Here is a 15,549-nt window from a genome sequence, read left to right as displayed (position 1 = left end):
ACTTAGCGTTCCGTTCTGATTGGCCGAAATATGTTATGGGACGTTCACTTGAAACTCATGTGGGAAGTGTTTTCCCGGCAGATTAATGAGGTGCCCATGCTGCCTGATATTCCAATTCTGGAAGGATTAATTTATTCGTAAAACACGACTCGACAAAGGTATGCGTATTGATGTGCAATTGTAATCGCAGCCTAATAATGATTATATTTGACGTCGATGTTATGCTAACGAATATTTGCGCGGAATAAAAACAGCAGCTTCCTTGACCGCTTGTGATTAACGCTATCCGTAAAGCAACGGAGGCAAGTCGCAGCATGTGCTGTGTGCAAGCTTTGTCAAAAACGAATGCTTTTTTTTTCTTCAATCTGAGTGTTTTGTTAAATTGCATTGCATTGCATTGCATTGATTCCGGTCGTGCATTAAATTAGCTGAGTTTGCAAAGGTCACGCATTATCAATGTATGTATTTCCTTCAAAGTTCCGTCATTCAGCGTTTTGCGATTAAAGTTTGTGTCACTTTTATATCATACTTTTATATAAGCCTTCAATTAAAAAATACCAAAGTCTTAACTCTTATTTACTCCCACGTGTAAATATACACTTTTAGAGTGCATGTGTACTTCAAAAATGTGTGTTGATTTGAGTATATGAAAGCATCACTAATGGCACTAAAGCTTCAATTTAAAAGTCCTCTGAATAAAGTATTCAGTGCAGTTTGCTGTTGTGTCTGTCTAAAGTTTTGAAGTGTTGCAAAATGATTTTGGCTCTGCTTAAAGTAGCATACTTCTCTGTATTAGTTCTGTAGTGTACAAGTATTATGTGTCCACTATGGCAATTTGTATAGAATCTAGAGGACTTTCTACATTTGCCAAAATGTGCAGTATAAAACAGAGCACATTGCATGAATACTGTATCTCACAATGTAATGTGAAGTGATGTTGCATTGTAAACCAGCTGTGATGCTCTTACATGATTTTGTATTGCTGTCCAGAGGAAGAGAACATCATGTCTGAAGAAGCCGGAGCAAGTGGCCAGTCCCAAACCCAATCCCAGCCCGGGTCCAGTTCCTCATCCGCCCCAACGGCATCAAGTCAGGGCTCCTCCTCGGGTTCAGGGACATTGAGTTCAGTGGACACGGTCCCTGTACAGGAATTACAGTCTATTCCTGAAGATGAAGAAGAACCTCAGCCTCAGGTTTGGGGCCGTGTCATTCCCCTGGTGCAGGGATTTAATGTTCTCAGTTGAGTATATTGTTTGCCTCATTTGAAGAGCCTACATAATGAACACAATAATACTAGAATTCACATTTTTAAACCTTGTAATGCACTGTAAATGCATTTTTGTAAAAGTTATTGTATCAGGAATGTGACCTGATGTTTGTTGTTTGTTCAGACTGTGTGGAAAACGAGTACACGTTCGGAAGAGACAGACAGTGCGACTATACTTTTAAGAGTTCTGTTGTCAAGAAATCGGCACGCTTCCACACGTATAGCAAGAACCACTTTAGGATTTTCAGGGTGAGACAAATAATGACAAACTTCAAACTCTCTATTTTTCATTTGATAAGCAAGGTATTTTTCACATTGCATATAAAAGCTTTTGTAACTATTAGGGCGTCATATATGAGCTACTCTACAAAGCAAGAGTGTCTGTTTTCATGAATGAATATTATTATTGCATGCTTATGAACACATTTCCTATAATGCATGTACATTATTGAAACTGTGTGTATTGATTGTTCAAGAAATGTGTGTGTGTATGTTTTACATTATTCGCCTTTTGCCGTGTTATGGTATTGATCTCTATAACAAATAATAAAATATACAACGTGGGCTGTTTTTCTCTGCTGCTGTTTTAGGATGAAAATCTTGTGTACATTGAGGACTTGAGTGGTAACGGCACATGGGTGGATGAAGATAAAATAGGACTAGGCAATAAGCGCGTCCTGAGCAACAACTCTGTCATTGCACTGGCAGAACAAAAACACCAAGGTATATACATGTCTTAGGTTCTGTGAGTGTGTGACATTGTGTGTTATTTTGGGCTCAACTGTCTCTTGGTTGATAGGTTTTTAAGTGTGTTTGTGTCTTTCCAGTGTTTATGTTTATTGATAAGATGGGCAATGACCAAACAAACCTCCCAGCAGAGTTCAGCAACAAGTACCACATAGCCAGAAAGATCGGAACGTAAGTGAACTTTAATTTCACAATGTTTGGTATTGTTAAATGCACTTAAAAACAGTTTGCTGGTTTTAATGACAGCATTACATTGCATTTATGTTCTAATATGTAGGGTGCATTTTAAGTTAGCAATAGTTGTAATCCTGCCGCAAGGTGACAAAGTTACGTTTTCTAATCAATTTCTTTATGCAGCTGACTGTTGTTTTTTCAACAGAGGGGTCTGTGGTGAAGTCAAACTTGCCATCGAAAAGGAAACCTGTAAAAAAGTGGCGCTGAAAACCATAAATAAAAATGATTTTCCATCAATAGGGGTATGATCCAGATTCGCTTACGCAAATTCTATAGAGATGCCTTGATCTTAAAATGTTATGCATTTGTTTTACAGACGGCCACCAGGAATGCAGAAAGAGAGATCGAGATATTAAAGAAAATTGATCATGTAAGTCAGTTTAGTGGTTATTTAAGCACCATAAAGATGGAAAAAGATCTTTCTTATACGGTATATTGTTTTTATTCCTGCAGCCATGTTTGATCAAAACTGAAGATTTCTACCAGACAGAAGATTCCTACTACATTGTTTTAGAGTAGTAAGTAATTCTGTAGCATTAAGCATTAATATCTAAAAGAACTTGAGATGTATCAGCTGCAATCCTTAACTTGTGTCGGTCCAAATCAGTAGTCAAAGCTGTTTCTTACATTACACAAGGGTACGTTTTTAACCCTGTTTTTAAAAGTTGAGTTTTCGTGTACAGTTTAAGAGTAAATATAAATTTGATGTTATTTGACTTTAACCCATGAAAACATACAGTAAGTTCAGTACACAAAGTAACCCGCAACTTCATAATAATAGAGGTAAATGTTTCAGATTGCAGTGTTAAGAAAAAATATATTTAGTAAAGTTTTTCTTTCTAATGAATTGCCAAGACAAAAAACTCAATGAAAGGCATATAAAGATAAGATGTATTCTCATAAAATATTTATATATTTACATGAATACACAATATAAATGAATTCTCTTTGCATGATTAAAATGAATTTGGAAAATATTACTTCTGCAAAATAAGCAACCAAAAGATGTTTTTTTAAAACTTGCTAGATCCACCGCGTCTAACGGTTATTGTAATAAATCATATGAATATAATCTCTGTGTTATTTGCAGTGTTGAGGGTGGAGAGCTGTTTGGCAGAATCAAGGCACAGAAACAGCTAGAGGAAGACATAGCTAAACTCTACTTTTATCAGATGCTCAAAGCAGTAGAGGTAAGTTCATATTACCTTTTAAAGGTCCAGTGTATGAAATTTAGCTGCATCTAGGGCGAATTGCAACCAACGGTTTTTTCCACCCCTCTTTTTCCAAACACAAAACTAAGAAGTTGTCACGTTTTCGCTTCTTTGTCGAACGAGATAACTTATTTACGAAAGGTTCTCTCTAGAGCAGTTTGTCCGTTCAGGGCTACTTTAGAAACATGGTGAATCCCATGTGAGGGGACCCGCGGTGTATGTAGAATGAAATAGCTCATTCTATGGTAATAAAAACATAACACTTCATACGATTTTTAAACACCTCGTAATTATGTATATTATAGTGCATTTCTGTCAATAGATCCTCCAAAAAATGACACACTTGACCTTTAAAAGTCTGTAAATACATAATTACAAACTATTTTATTTGTGGGTGTAATATCCCTTTAACTATTGGACAGAGGTTCATGTCAAACCATATTTGGGTTGAGCATGATTTGGTAAAATATCAGAGGTGGATGCAAACTCATGTCACCCACTTGACAGCCGTGCCTCGACCTGCACTAACTGCATGGCTACGGCCGTGATACATTTTGCATTCTTGGCAGCATGCTTTGAAACGATTCCCATTGAGTACTCTCATATGCGGGCGACAAAACTACACGACTTAAGAATTTACGCCATCTTTAGCATTACGAATGCCAAACAAACCAAATGCATTAGACAAATAAATAATGTTTCTTTTGCTTAATTGTTAATATTTAGTTTGGAAAAGTCAACCATGTTGTGTTTTCTTAACAGTATCTTCACAATAACGGGATCATTCATCGAGATCTTAAGCCAGAGAATGTGCTTCTCGCTTCACATGACGACATTTGTTTGATAAAGGTGGGTATCTGAACAAATAAAATAGACTCATTTTAGTGCTTTTATTTGTTTATGTTAAACATTTAGCAGTTCCAAAGTTCAGAGAAGCTGGCTAGGTTTGGTCTTTGTAGTTGCCTACACCTTATATTACAGGATGTGTACAGAAACAATCCTTACACTGATAACCCCACCTTCTCGACAATTACAGATAACAGGTTTCTGGCTTCCCCTCTGTACAGATAACGGATTTCAATCAGTCTAAGATTTTGGAAGAGTCCTCTCTGATGAAGACACTATGTGGGACGCCCACATATCTTGCCCCAGAGGTTTTCACTCACGCTGCTACTGTGGGCTACACCAAAGCTGTAGATTACTGGAGTCTGGGGGTCCTTCTGTTTATCTGGTGAGTACAGATTAAAGTCACATGACTGAACGTGAATCAGTTATGTCCAGAATTAAAGGGATAGTTCACCCAACACTTTTTTCATCATTTACTCCCCATCAGATTGTTCCTAACATGTGTAAGAAATGTGTTATTTGGAAGAATGCCAGTGTATGTTTGGTTACTGACTTCCAAATCGATTCCATTGTGTTCAGCAGAACAAAGAAATGTATACAGATTTGAACTAACTGAGTGATAATGTCATGACAAAGTTTAGATTTTTCCACGAACTGTCCCTTTAAGCAACAAACTCTAAACGCAGTAAAAATGTGATAATGTTGAATTCATGCTATAAAACTGTGACCTTAAAACATTTTGGATGCATTTTTGAATGTATAAATAAATGTTGCAATATATTGTAATAAAGCATAAGCTAGCTCTTAATACAAATAATTTTATAGAAATACATGTATTTGGTTAGGATTAATAAAACAAATTAGATTTCTTTCAAAACAAAGATAATTTTTTGTTACTGTTGAGAATGAGCTTTTAAAATGATATACATTTATTACTCATGTGTATTTGTGTGTATTGTGATAGTTTGGGTGGCTATCCTCCTTTCAACACTGAATGCACGACCATGACGGTTCGAGAGCAGATCATCAACGGGCATTATCGCTTTATCCCGTCTCAGTGGAAGAAAGTCTCGAACGAAGGTAACTCGTACTGTATCTCATACAACACACAGAAATGTACGTTGTATATTGTTTTAGATGCGTGTAGAATACAGCGTGTTATTAAAATATTTTCTCAGCCAAAGACTTGGTCAAGAAGCTCCTGGTTGTGGATCCTGAGAAGCGTCTCAGTGTTGAAGAGGCTCTAGAACATCCATGGTTGAAGGTACACACTCAATATTAATGTCTCTATACAGTATGATTGACTGTGTGTTTGGAAAGCACTAGTTAAACATTTAGAGGGCTTGGTTATGTCAAAAAAGTTATTAAAAGATTATGATTTTTTTCTGCTTTCACATTTCTGCTTTTGGTTTTATCCTAAGAGATTGCATTCAAGCTATACGTTTTGTCATTATGTGTGTTCACTGGGAATCGGACCTATGAACTTTGACCTGCTTTACAATGCAAGTTGAGGGAATGAAGATTTTCGAAATGGGCGGACAGATCATTCACAAAGTATATATTAGATATACAGCCTTAAAAAAATGAAAAGACCATTCCAATTTTTCATTTAAGCCGCATTTCAAGATGTATTGTGGTCATTCCAGTCCAGTATTGAATTTCAATAAAATCAAACCTCAGGAGTGACAAAGTCATCCAACCGCAATGTGAAAGACTGACAGCATGACAAGACAAAAACTAATAAAGAAATATATTTTTCCTAAATGCTAAAATACAGAGCATCTTTTCTGTTATTTTGACCTGTTTCTTAATCCCATTTTTCATTTTCTGCAAATAAATGCAAAGAGAAACTTAATTTAAGGAAAAATATTGTTAGTAGTTCACAGAAGGAAAAATAATAATAATTTGATCTAAACTCATACAGTACCTATAAATAGTAAATACAGAAAATAATTTTGAAATGGTCTCTTGATCATTTCCACGGCTTTATATTAAGAGCAGAAGAATTGAATTATTAGTAGTAAAATACTAATTTAGGATTTAAAACCAGAAGGATTCTTTTAACCTATTTCAATGCGATTTGTAACACCACAACGCCCTAAAAACATTATTCTGACCTCCGTCATAGGACGGTGAGATGAAAGACACTGCAAAACAGCTAATGCTTCCTGAACCATCCAGGGTATGACACACACTTCTGTTACTTAAATGAATTTGCGTTTGATTTTTTGTTGATTTTGAGTTGTTTTAAACTGACGTTCTTCTCACAGAAACGTAAGGCACCAGAGGGAGAAGGTGAACCATCATCAAAAAGGAAACCTGCCGCTTGATATTAGAGCACATTTTATTCCTGTTTCCTGGTGGCTATTTTTAACTAAGCTTTATTCGCAGTCTAACACTGTGTAAGTCTGTAAATACATATTCGTCAACAATAAAATTGTTTTATATTTTCTAGTCCATATTTATGAAAAATGTATTGCATAATTATATTTATTCATTTAGCCAACATGTGTAAATTTCTCGCAGAAACCTGTTTACACAATTGGTATCGAGTAGTGTACTGTACAGTAGATACTAGTTACAATAAATTAACGATATTAATGACTTTTTTAAATTATTGTTAACACCGAGACCAACGCTTCACAGTTTGGCTTTGTCCCGTAACCGGTAGAGAACGCTGTGAGCGTCATCAAATGAATCAGACAGCGCCGACTGCACACGACTCTTCCAGCTCAGAAGCTTGGGTCTGTCCTTTAAAATGTCCCTTCCGCCACCCAGAGGCTGAAAAAAATCATTTATATCAGAGAAGCAAAGATCTGTAGCTGATGTATCTGACTCGAAGTTAGATAAGTCAAAGCTACATTAACAGTTAAGGACGTCCTAACCTGCATGAGCTCACAAATAGCTAACAAATCAGCCAATGAGATGTCATCCCCACAAAGGAAAGCTTGTCTCTTCAGAAACATGTTCTCCAGCTTGTCCAGTGTTTCTTCTAGTTCTGCCAGCGCCTTATCAACCTTCCCGGCGTCTGTGGGCTGCCCCGCCATGCGCGGCAATAACACCTACAGGAGAACACCGAACTTATAAATACATGTACAAAATGTAAGCTTTGTTACTGGATGCATATTAATTATGTGTTAATGCTTTAAGCAGTATGTATTTAAGTATCAGTGAATGCAACCCTGCCTCAAAGATGAAGACTTTGGCAGCATGCAAGCGTGTGTTCATGTGATGCCAGGCTGTGTATTCATCCACTCTGGCTCTCCTCTCTGGATGTTTGGGGTACCAGTGATCAGGAACATTGCAAGTTGTTGCCAGATACTTCAATATAGCATCACTGTAACAAAAAGAGACTCAAATTAAAGTGTGCAATTGTTCAAATTATTAAAAACTAAATAGATATTCATGCCAAAACCATTTTTATTTCATGGTCGATGTATACTCCTTGCCTCTCAGTGAGCACAAATCCGTTGTCATCCATCACAGGCACTTTCTGCATCGGGTTGAGTTTGGTGAACTCGGGGCTCCTCTGCTCACCTACACTCAAAGAAAGTCATTTCTTTCTATCAAAAGTAAATGTACATGTAGGATAAATTGGGTTAATAATTATGTAATAACCTAAAGCAAGATGACAATACATACTGGAAAACAACCTGCAGCTTAACCTTTATACAGAGCTGGATTCAAGCCATCTGCACTTTGCATTTACATGCGCCGCATTCAAGAACAACACTTCTTCATTTGTGGCTGCTCACCTTTTCGCAACGCCACGTATTCCACCGTGTGCGGTGTTTTGGTGACTTCGAGGAATATAAGTACAGCTCTGCATGGTTGCGATAGGAGATCCAGGTAAACTTTCACTGCCTTTCTTCCAGCCATAGTGAGCGACGGCACTGACACGAAAAGCACGTGCTCCTGACGTCACCAATGATGACAAGCGAGGTGTCATAGATTCGCTTTTCCTGCAGGGGGCGATAAAGCCCCGCAACATCCGTTTGGTCTCGTTAATGAAATCATCAGAATAATCAAAACTTTTGATTGGAAAATGACACAAATGTAACATTGTTTGGTGGGAAATTATTCCGAGTGACAAAACTTTATTTCAGGATAGTTATACAACTTTGCTCAGATCAGCAATGCCAACTTTATCTGATAGAGGTCCTATATAAGCTGAGCTCTTATTGGCAGATTTGTCTTCAGTAATGCATTTCAAATTTGCATTTTATTTTATTACATATCAAAATAGTTTTTAGACATTTACACATACTGTAGACTTTCCGATTAAATGTTTTGAATACCGTGCGATGCATTTCAGTTGTGAGCCTTACATTTTTAAACAGTGTTATAATTTCTCTATTTTCATTTGAGTTAGTTCATTGGTTTGATGGGTTTATTATTATTCTAAAATGTAAACATAAATCAAAACAGCCATACTGTAAGTACAAACAATAAAATGACTATGCGACACGCTCATAGTTCCTTTATTGTCATATAAATGATAGTTGTCTTTTATCAAAATAGACACATTAAAATGAGCAAAATTCATGCACATTGCTTTTATTGAACATACTTTTTGTTGCTTAACAAAACATGGATACTATATACAGAATTCAAAGTCCAAATAATTTCAAAAACCAAGATACAGTACTGTACCGTCATACAGGCCAACTGCTTGTATCACATACAATATCTATAGTATATCTGCAAAGTATTTTGCTGTAATGAAGCAAAATATTTTTTTCTGAAGCCATGGTGTGAGACAAACTCATCATGTGATTCTCTGTTTTAAAGGGCTCTTTTTATTTCGAAGGCACATGATGTGGTAGGTCGGTGTTTGCGAGTGTATAAATGACTATGCAGTCACATCCACATGAAATTGTGAAGAATACTGTATACGTTATGGTAGCTCACTACCATAGAAGACTAGCACCATAATTAACATTATTTCAAATATCTGCTGCTCACTTATTTGGCACGTATTTTGTAAACGCCTATGTGTGATTCAGATCGGTGTGGACAGTGAAGGTCCATTTGCAGTCCCATTGGCAGCAAGAAGCTTCTTTCTCTCTCGCGACTGAAACTCGCTTTGAATCTCCAGGAAGGTTTTGTTCTTGGTTTCAGGGACCACGAAGAAGATGTATGTTGCCACCAAGCAACAGACGACGAGAAAAACAAGAAAGCAATACTGCTGCAGGCCATTCTAAAAAACGCAGAGAAAGAAGAGTTAAAAATTGAAAGATAGACAGACTCACCATATAGGCTACACAACGTCTGCATGAAAGAACAACGGGGTGTTCATTTATACCACAATAAACGGGAAGACCATGCCAATGAAGAAGAAAGATGTCCAGTTGACAGAGCCGCCGATCATGTACGCAGCGGGCCGAGTCGTTTGTGTAAACAGCTCTGTTGTCAGAATGTTTGTCACACCACCTGTAACACACAGCACAATAATGCAACTCTGATCAAACTATGGTGTGTTTACAGCATTTTATACATACTGTATGTTCATTCATTCATGTACCTGGTCCCAGGCCGAAACTGAGGATAAACGCAAAGACACAGATCATACTTAGGTAAGGAACCCACGGGCTGGACTCCTGTGAGGGAGATGCAGCAAAGTTATATTACATCCACATATAAGATGATACAAATATTTAAACACACACTAAAGATTATAGGGTTATAAAAGATAGAAAATGTATGTTAGCATCGTTCTAAAAATAGCATACAGTATATAACAACTATTTTATAAATAATTTCTAATGTACAGAAATGCAAAATGTATACACTGAGAAAGTTTAGTAGAATATAGTAGTATAGATTTGAAAATGACAGATAAACGTTTACCTGGAGAGAGAGCGAGATGGTTAAACAAACACACCACAGGCTCATAAGAGTATATCCACCAATGATCAGAGCTCTCCTTCCCAGAGACTCAATCAGAAGACCCTGAAACACCGGACATTGCATATGATCTCACTTTTGCCTTTTTAAAAGCATCATTGTGTATAAATGTGATTCTTAGTCGTATACCGATAAAACAACATAAGGTTTGTCCTTGACAAGATATTCAGACTTACGCAGGTCAATGCCGTGACACACTCACAAGCTCCGGTTCCTACTGCAGCGTATGGTATCTTGTCTGCTGGAATGCCAGCCTGGGTGAACACATAGTCTGTGTAGAAATAAATCTGGAAGAGAGAGAGAGAGAGATCACTGACATGTAAACAGATCACAGAATGACGTCATAATAAAAATTATAAGAATGTTGAGAGATTTTACCAGATGGCACACAAAAAAAGATTTTAGCTTATGATGATACAGAACTATAGACTGTTAAGACTTGAGTTGAATGAACAGTAAATGTAAAAGTATTCAGGCAAGTATTAATGACATGGCACAGATAACAAAATATAATTCAACAGATGAACAAAAGAGTCTGGTCCAAATTTACAAAGACTTTTAACTAAAGTTGATGTGAGGATTTTTTATTATTTGATTTGACTTATTTATGAAAATAATTTGAAGCAGATTTTTCTGTATTTATGTTATCTTGTTTTATGGTTTTTGCCACAAAATGTGTCTGGAATTGTTTTTAGAATATATACTATGCAGGTATGTACTCTGGGAAGAAAATGTGGTGTATGTGCAAGTACACTTGACAATAAACCTCTTTTAGATTCTAAAATATTTGTAAAGATTTCAGCAAAGACTAAACATCAAATGTGATAATAATAATTGACCAAATGCTCTTGCCATGTTTTATATGTTCATCATTCGCTTCAAATCCTTAAATTGAAGTATACTTATAACCTTTTCATTGCATACATTACTGAACATAAGAGCCTGCAAAAATGCTCATTTACAAGAAAATGTCAGACGGGTTTTGCAGGTAAAGTAAAAGAAAAATGCAAAAGTAATATTTAAGAGAAAATGTGCAGAATAAATCTATTCTGTGCTATAAGGTGTACTGTATAATTCTTTATTTAAAGCTATGGCAATCCAAATATTTAGTGGGTTCACTGCAAGTGATCTTCACAGTTTCCAATATTCCAAAACAAGCTCTTCAGTAGTGTGCACAATGCCACAATGCCCTAGCTGTGATGGCGTAGCATACCACAATGTATTGAATACGTCATGCACAATAAGACCAACAGTTTTGTGCACTCACTGCGTTAATGCCATTGAGCTGCTGGAACCCATTCAGCAGTATGACAGTCAGCAGTTGCCAGCGCAGTCCGCCGTCAGTAAAAAAGCTCCCAGGGCTTCTTGGGTTTAATACCGGCCGCGCTGACCCTCTCTCTCTCTCCATGTCTTCTTGCTCGCCGTGGTAATTATCTGCTCCGTGAAGCCACATTAGAGCTGACGAAAGAGCAAAAGGGCAGAACATTCTTTTACTCACGAGATTCTCTTTTTCTCGCTTCTGTGGTTTGGCTTGAACCGGCGGATTGGTTTTAGCTCAAGCGTGCTCATTTCAATGAGATGTTACGCTTCAGCCTTTAAACATTTTGATTTCGTGATTACGGGCAGCTGAGATATAACAAACGTCAATGGAGTCATGAGTTTAAATGTGACTCAAGACCTTTCGTGCCAACAAAGTCATGTTCTGCAAAACACAGATGAAACAGCAAGAAACAGAGTCAGACAGAAAATTGGTAGATTTAAAGGAACAGTTCACCCCAAAAATTTGAATTCTGTCATCATTTACTCACCACTTTGAGCTGTTTCAAATCTGTATAAATGTTGTTGTTCGAATGAATAAGGACAAAGCCAATTGGAAGAATGTTGTAACCATTGACAACCATAGGAAAAATTGCTTTTTACATTTATTTTTTCTGTTGAACACAACTTTCTTCTAATTCTAACTCAAATTTTTGGTTTGATTTAGCTGACTTCATAATTTTTGCATTAATGGTTGTACATTTAACTTTGACATACAGTACAAGTAAAACATTTAAACACACTTGACGAAATATGTGTTCTCGTGGTTATATTTAATATCTTATGTAAAAATGCTTGAAATGCATAATTGAACATCTGGGTGCCTTGTTTCCAAGTTTCAATGACCTTACACTTCTTATTATAAATTAATGCTAATTATAAAAAGTATGTGTGTTTATCTTTAATTAATCTCATGTGTCAATATTTCTTTATTGTCTGATGACTGTTTATTTAAACACTAATTACACACAAAACAATTATAACATAAAAGTATCATCCTTTACCCTTTTGGCAGGCCAGTTCATCTCCACGATCGATGAGAAGGTAGCGAGGGCTCTCCGGGAACCAGGGCAGAATCAACAGCTGCAGGATGGCTGGAACACAAGTTGTGGACAGGAGGATGGGCCAGTACTCCTCTCGACCTAACAACTCTCTAACACGCACAAATACAAAACATATCTCAGCATATCTTTCTTTTTGCAAATTCATTCTTTATGAGAACTCCGGTGGAAGATCTAAGAAAATAATAATACTTGAAATGTAAAACAGCATAGTTAATTACACAAAAAGTCATGTTATTAACTTTACTCACTTGAGGCCAACTACTTGTCCGGTCAGGATCCCCCCGGTGATAAAAATGGACGTTCCCATTGACATGGCACCACGAAGAGCTCTGGGCGCCATCTCACCCAGATACAGAGGCTGCACACAGATCCCTATACCTGTCAACCAAATAAATCAAGTTAAGCAGTCTATAAGTTGTGACAATCGATTCAATTGGACAGTTTGCATGCAAATGAATGAAAGCTAATGTTCATTCTGCTGGGGTTTCGTGAAGAAGGCCCAATGTACATTACAACATGTTCTACATCATCTGATCTATGTGTAAAGCTTCGGATACCTGCATTCACTCCCGTTAGAAAGCGGCCAATGATTAGCAGTTCATAAGTGCTTGTGGTATAACTCAACCCCATAAATAAGGCAGCCAGTAGTGCAAAGGTGTTGTTGAACACTAGTGTCCTTTTCCTGAAACAAACATCATGATATTTGACTACGTCCTTGAATCTCAAACACATTATACACAGAGTTTCACTGTGAGTGTCTTCAAAAGCAACAATTCACCTTCCATATCGAATAGCCAGAGTTCCGCCAACAGACGCTCCCACAAGCCCGCCAAGGGGGAATATGGACACTATGGTGGACCAAAGGAAAGTGAGAAGCTGTGAAGATATTTCTGTATTGTAGCGTTCCATCCATGTCTGATTAATGAAGTTTTGCACGGCCTGTTAAAGGGACACAAATATAGGTTAGCGATGGTAGAATTGTTGCTTTACCGTGGTAAAAATTAACATGGGTTTGGACTAAAGCAAAATATAGGTTACAAATCTAACAGGACATTACCAATTCAACCGCTTGTTTCACAACTTTGCATTGTTGCAAAATAAGAAGTGTGTGTGTATGTGTGTCGTCACTTCTTTTTAGCAAAAGTGTGACAGAGAGCAAACTCCAGATTCACATGGCATTCTAACTACGACACTTTCATGTGACTTATCTACTGACATGGTGTTGTAGTAACTGTTACGCTACTGTTAATAATAGTTCAACCAAAACAAAAATGTTGTCATCATTTACTCACCTTCTTTTCATTTCAAACCTGTATGACTTTCTTTCATCCATAGAACACAAAAGAAGATAGTTTGAAGAATGTTGTTAACTGGACCCCATTCACTTGCATTGGTTTTGTGTCCAGACAATGGAAGTGAATGGGGTCCAGTGCTGTTCGTTTACCAACTTTCTTTTTAAAATATCTTCTTTCGTGTTCTGCGGAATGAAGAAAGTCATAACGGTTTGAAATGACAACAGGGTGAGTAAATTATGACAGAATTGTCATTTTGGGGTGAACTATCCCTATAAATCGCATGTACATGTACCTTATAGAATTCGGCCTCATGTGAATGTACATTCATCCATGTGTACATTCATGTTAACTGCACTAACGCAACAGCTCAAAAGCAATATGTTTGGTGACAGATACAGATGCAGATATGAAACACACAGACAGCTAGTGTTTGGGTCGAGCTTCGGTACTAGCTGACCCATTTCTTACCTTGGTAGGTGCATTTATGACAGATATATTGTAGCCATACTGAAACGTCCCACCGATGCAAGCAGCCCACACAGCAAAAAGAAGAGACTTACTTGGAACCTGTGGGCAAATGTGAACAAAGGAGCTTGACTTTGATCTTAGCTCACGACTGATACAGATTATGTGCGAAGGAGTCTGGTAGACCACTAAAAATAATCGAACACCATCAGTAAAATACACAATTGGCAGAAAATAACAAAATGTAAATAAGAAAGTATTTTGCAGAAAATCACAGTGTTATATAAAATCTTAAACCTGTATGCAAAATTTCTATTAATAATGTGTAAAAATAAACAATCAAGCAAAAACATAAATAAAGTGATCAAATGAATTTGTATGATTATTAATGTCTTTTTCACTCCAAGTAGCCTGTAGGAAAAAGTACCTGTAAATAATATAAATAAGAATACTTTTTCATATGAAATCATACCTTTATTTGTCGTTTTGGTTCTGTGATGTCTTTAAGCAAAGGTGTATATTCCTCAAAATCTTCATTGTCATAACCCATTTTTTTAACTTTACCTCCTAAATATTCAAAGTCTCACTCAATATCCCAAATGTTTCTTCACAGATTCAGACTGTCTCTGAAATGTGAACTCATCCTCGGACAGTTCCAGTCTTAAAGCTCCAGATAATGTGAATAACAGATATAGTAGCGGAATTACAATCATGCTGTTGTTTTAAAGCATGAAAAGGGGAACTGCATGAGCTGATTCAGTATGAAATTCCCTTTAGAGTCACTCACAGAAGCCCTGTGTGATGCGCTTGAGTTATTTTGGTCATTTAACAGATGCATGTCAATTGTTTATCTATGCCTAGTCCTTTTCAGATTGCCTTTTTTATGTACGTCCAATCAGATATTAAAAGCTTACCTTTCTTAAATTTGAGAAGTCTTCTGTTCTACTCATTGTACGTTCATTCATTCAGAGCACACACACTTCACACATAGAAGGACTTAAGAAATGTTTTTCTATCATGGTTTTCAGGTCTCACTTCAAAGATTAACTTTGAATGGGCGGTGAGTCTGTGTTCAGTCATTAGTTTAATCGTAAGCTTCAGTTGATCACAGCGGTCCAGACATGCGCTCGGATTGGTTCCTAATGCTAGTTTATGATGACCAGTTTGGAATATTTTGTGCTAGCTCCAATTTTGGT

At 36.9% G+C, this 15,549-nt stretch overlaps 3 protein-coding genes across 6 annotated transcripts; 1 reads left to right on the top strand and 2 right to left on the bottom strand.

Annotated features, from left to right (window-relative positions):
• Window positions 1-15: 15 nt before the first annotated feature.
• On the top strand, window positions 16-6,936 carry chek2 (checkpoint kinase 2; the record flags this gene model as incomplete). 4 transcript variants are annotated; one of them, XM_079476983.1, is made up of 15 exons in its annotated part: window positions 16-158; window positions 991-1,239; window positions 1,392-1,516; window positions 1,858-1,990; window positions 2,095-2,185; window positions 2,394-2,490; window positions 2,565-2,618; window positions 2,702-2,766; window positions 3,339-3,438; window positions 4,222-4,308; window positions 4,527-4,690; window positions 5,270-5,385; window positions 5,484-5,569; window positions 6,434-6,487; window positions 6,576-6,936. In XM_079476983.1, exons 2-15 carry the CDS (start codon window positions 1,005-1,007, stop codon window positions 6,633-6,635), a joined length of 1,467 nt encoding a protein of 488 aa, XP_079333109.1. In that variant the 5' UTR covers window positions 16-158; window positions 991-1,004. The 4 variants fall into 4 exon arrangements, with proteins under 4 accessions (XP_079333109.1, XP_079333111.1, XP_079333112.1 ...); XM_079476984.1 differs by having other exon boundaries at window positions 158-458; window positions 6,576-6,908; XM_079476985.1 differs by lacking the exon at window positions 6,434-6,487 and having other exon boundaries at window positions 54-158; window positions 6,576-6,763.
• Window positions 6,608-8,244, bottom strand: gstt2 (glutathione S-transferase theta 2). The gene is made up of 5 exons (XM_079477020.1): window positions 8,061-8,244; window positions 7,755-7,842; window positions 7,492-7,642; window positions 7,191-7,367; window positions 6,608-7,086 (listed from the first exon to the last, which is right to left on the bottom strand). The coding sequence occupies exons 1-5, from the start codon at window positions 8,182-8,184 to the stop codon at window positions 6,946-6,948; spliced, it is 681 nt and encodes a 226-aa protein (XP_079333146.1). The 5' UTR covers window positions 8,185-8,244; the 3' UTR covers window positions 6,608-6,945.
• Window positions 8,245-8,746: 502 nt separating this feature from the next.
• On the bottom strand, window positions 8,747-14,903 carry slc2a11b (solute carrier family 2 member 11b; the record flags this gene model as incomplete). Its single annotated transcript, XM_079476948.1, is given in 14 exon segments — window positions 8,747-9,505; window positions 9,611-9,738; window positions 9,830-9,905; window positions 10,156-10,257; window positions 10,389-10,499; window positions 11,480-11,560; window positions 11,562-11,615; window positions 11,618-11,670; window positions 12,534-12,682; window positions 12,842-12,971; window positions 13,151-13,275; window positions 13,372-13,532; window positions 14,357-14,455; window positions 14,826-14,903. Coding segments are annotated over 14 exon segments (1,545 nt in total). The 3' UTR covers window positions 8,747-9,307.
• Between the last annotated feature and the right edge of the window lie 646 nt (window positions 14,904-15,549).

The sequence above is a fragment of the Barbatula barbatula genome, assembly GCF_947034865.1.
Source record: "Barbatula barbatula genome assembly, chromosome: 2".
In the NCBI taxonomy this organism is placed as follows: Eukaryota; Metazoa; Chordata; class Actinopteri; order Cypriniformes; family Nemacheilidae; genus Barbatula; species Barbatula barbatula.
Note: the sequence above shows the minus strand (reverse complement) of the source record. Positions and strands in the feature narration are given on the sequence as shown.

What these genes read in the sequence shown, in the direction of transcription:
- gstt2 (XM_079477020.1), bottom strand. Translation starts at nt 8,184, where the DNA reads ATGGCTGGAAGAAAGGCAGTGAAAGTTTACCTGGATCTCCTATCGCAA. An exon ending in ATACGTGGCGTTGCGAAAAG is followed by an intron (nt 7,843 to 8,060) that starts GTGAGCAGCCAC and finishes CTTTGAGTGTAG; the next exon opens with GTGAGCAGAGGAGCCCCGAG. An exon ending in GGATTTGTGCTCACTGAGAG is followed by an intron (nt 7,643 to 7,754) that starts GCAAGGAGTATA and finishes TTTTTGTTACAG; the next exon opens with TGATGCTATATTGAAGTATC.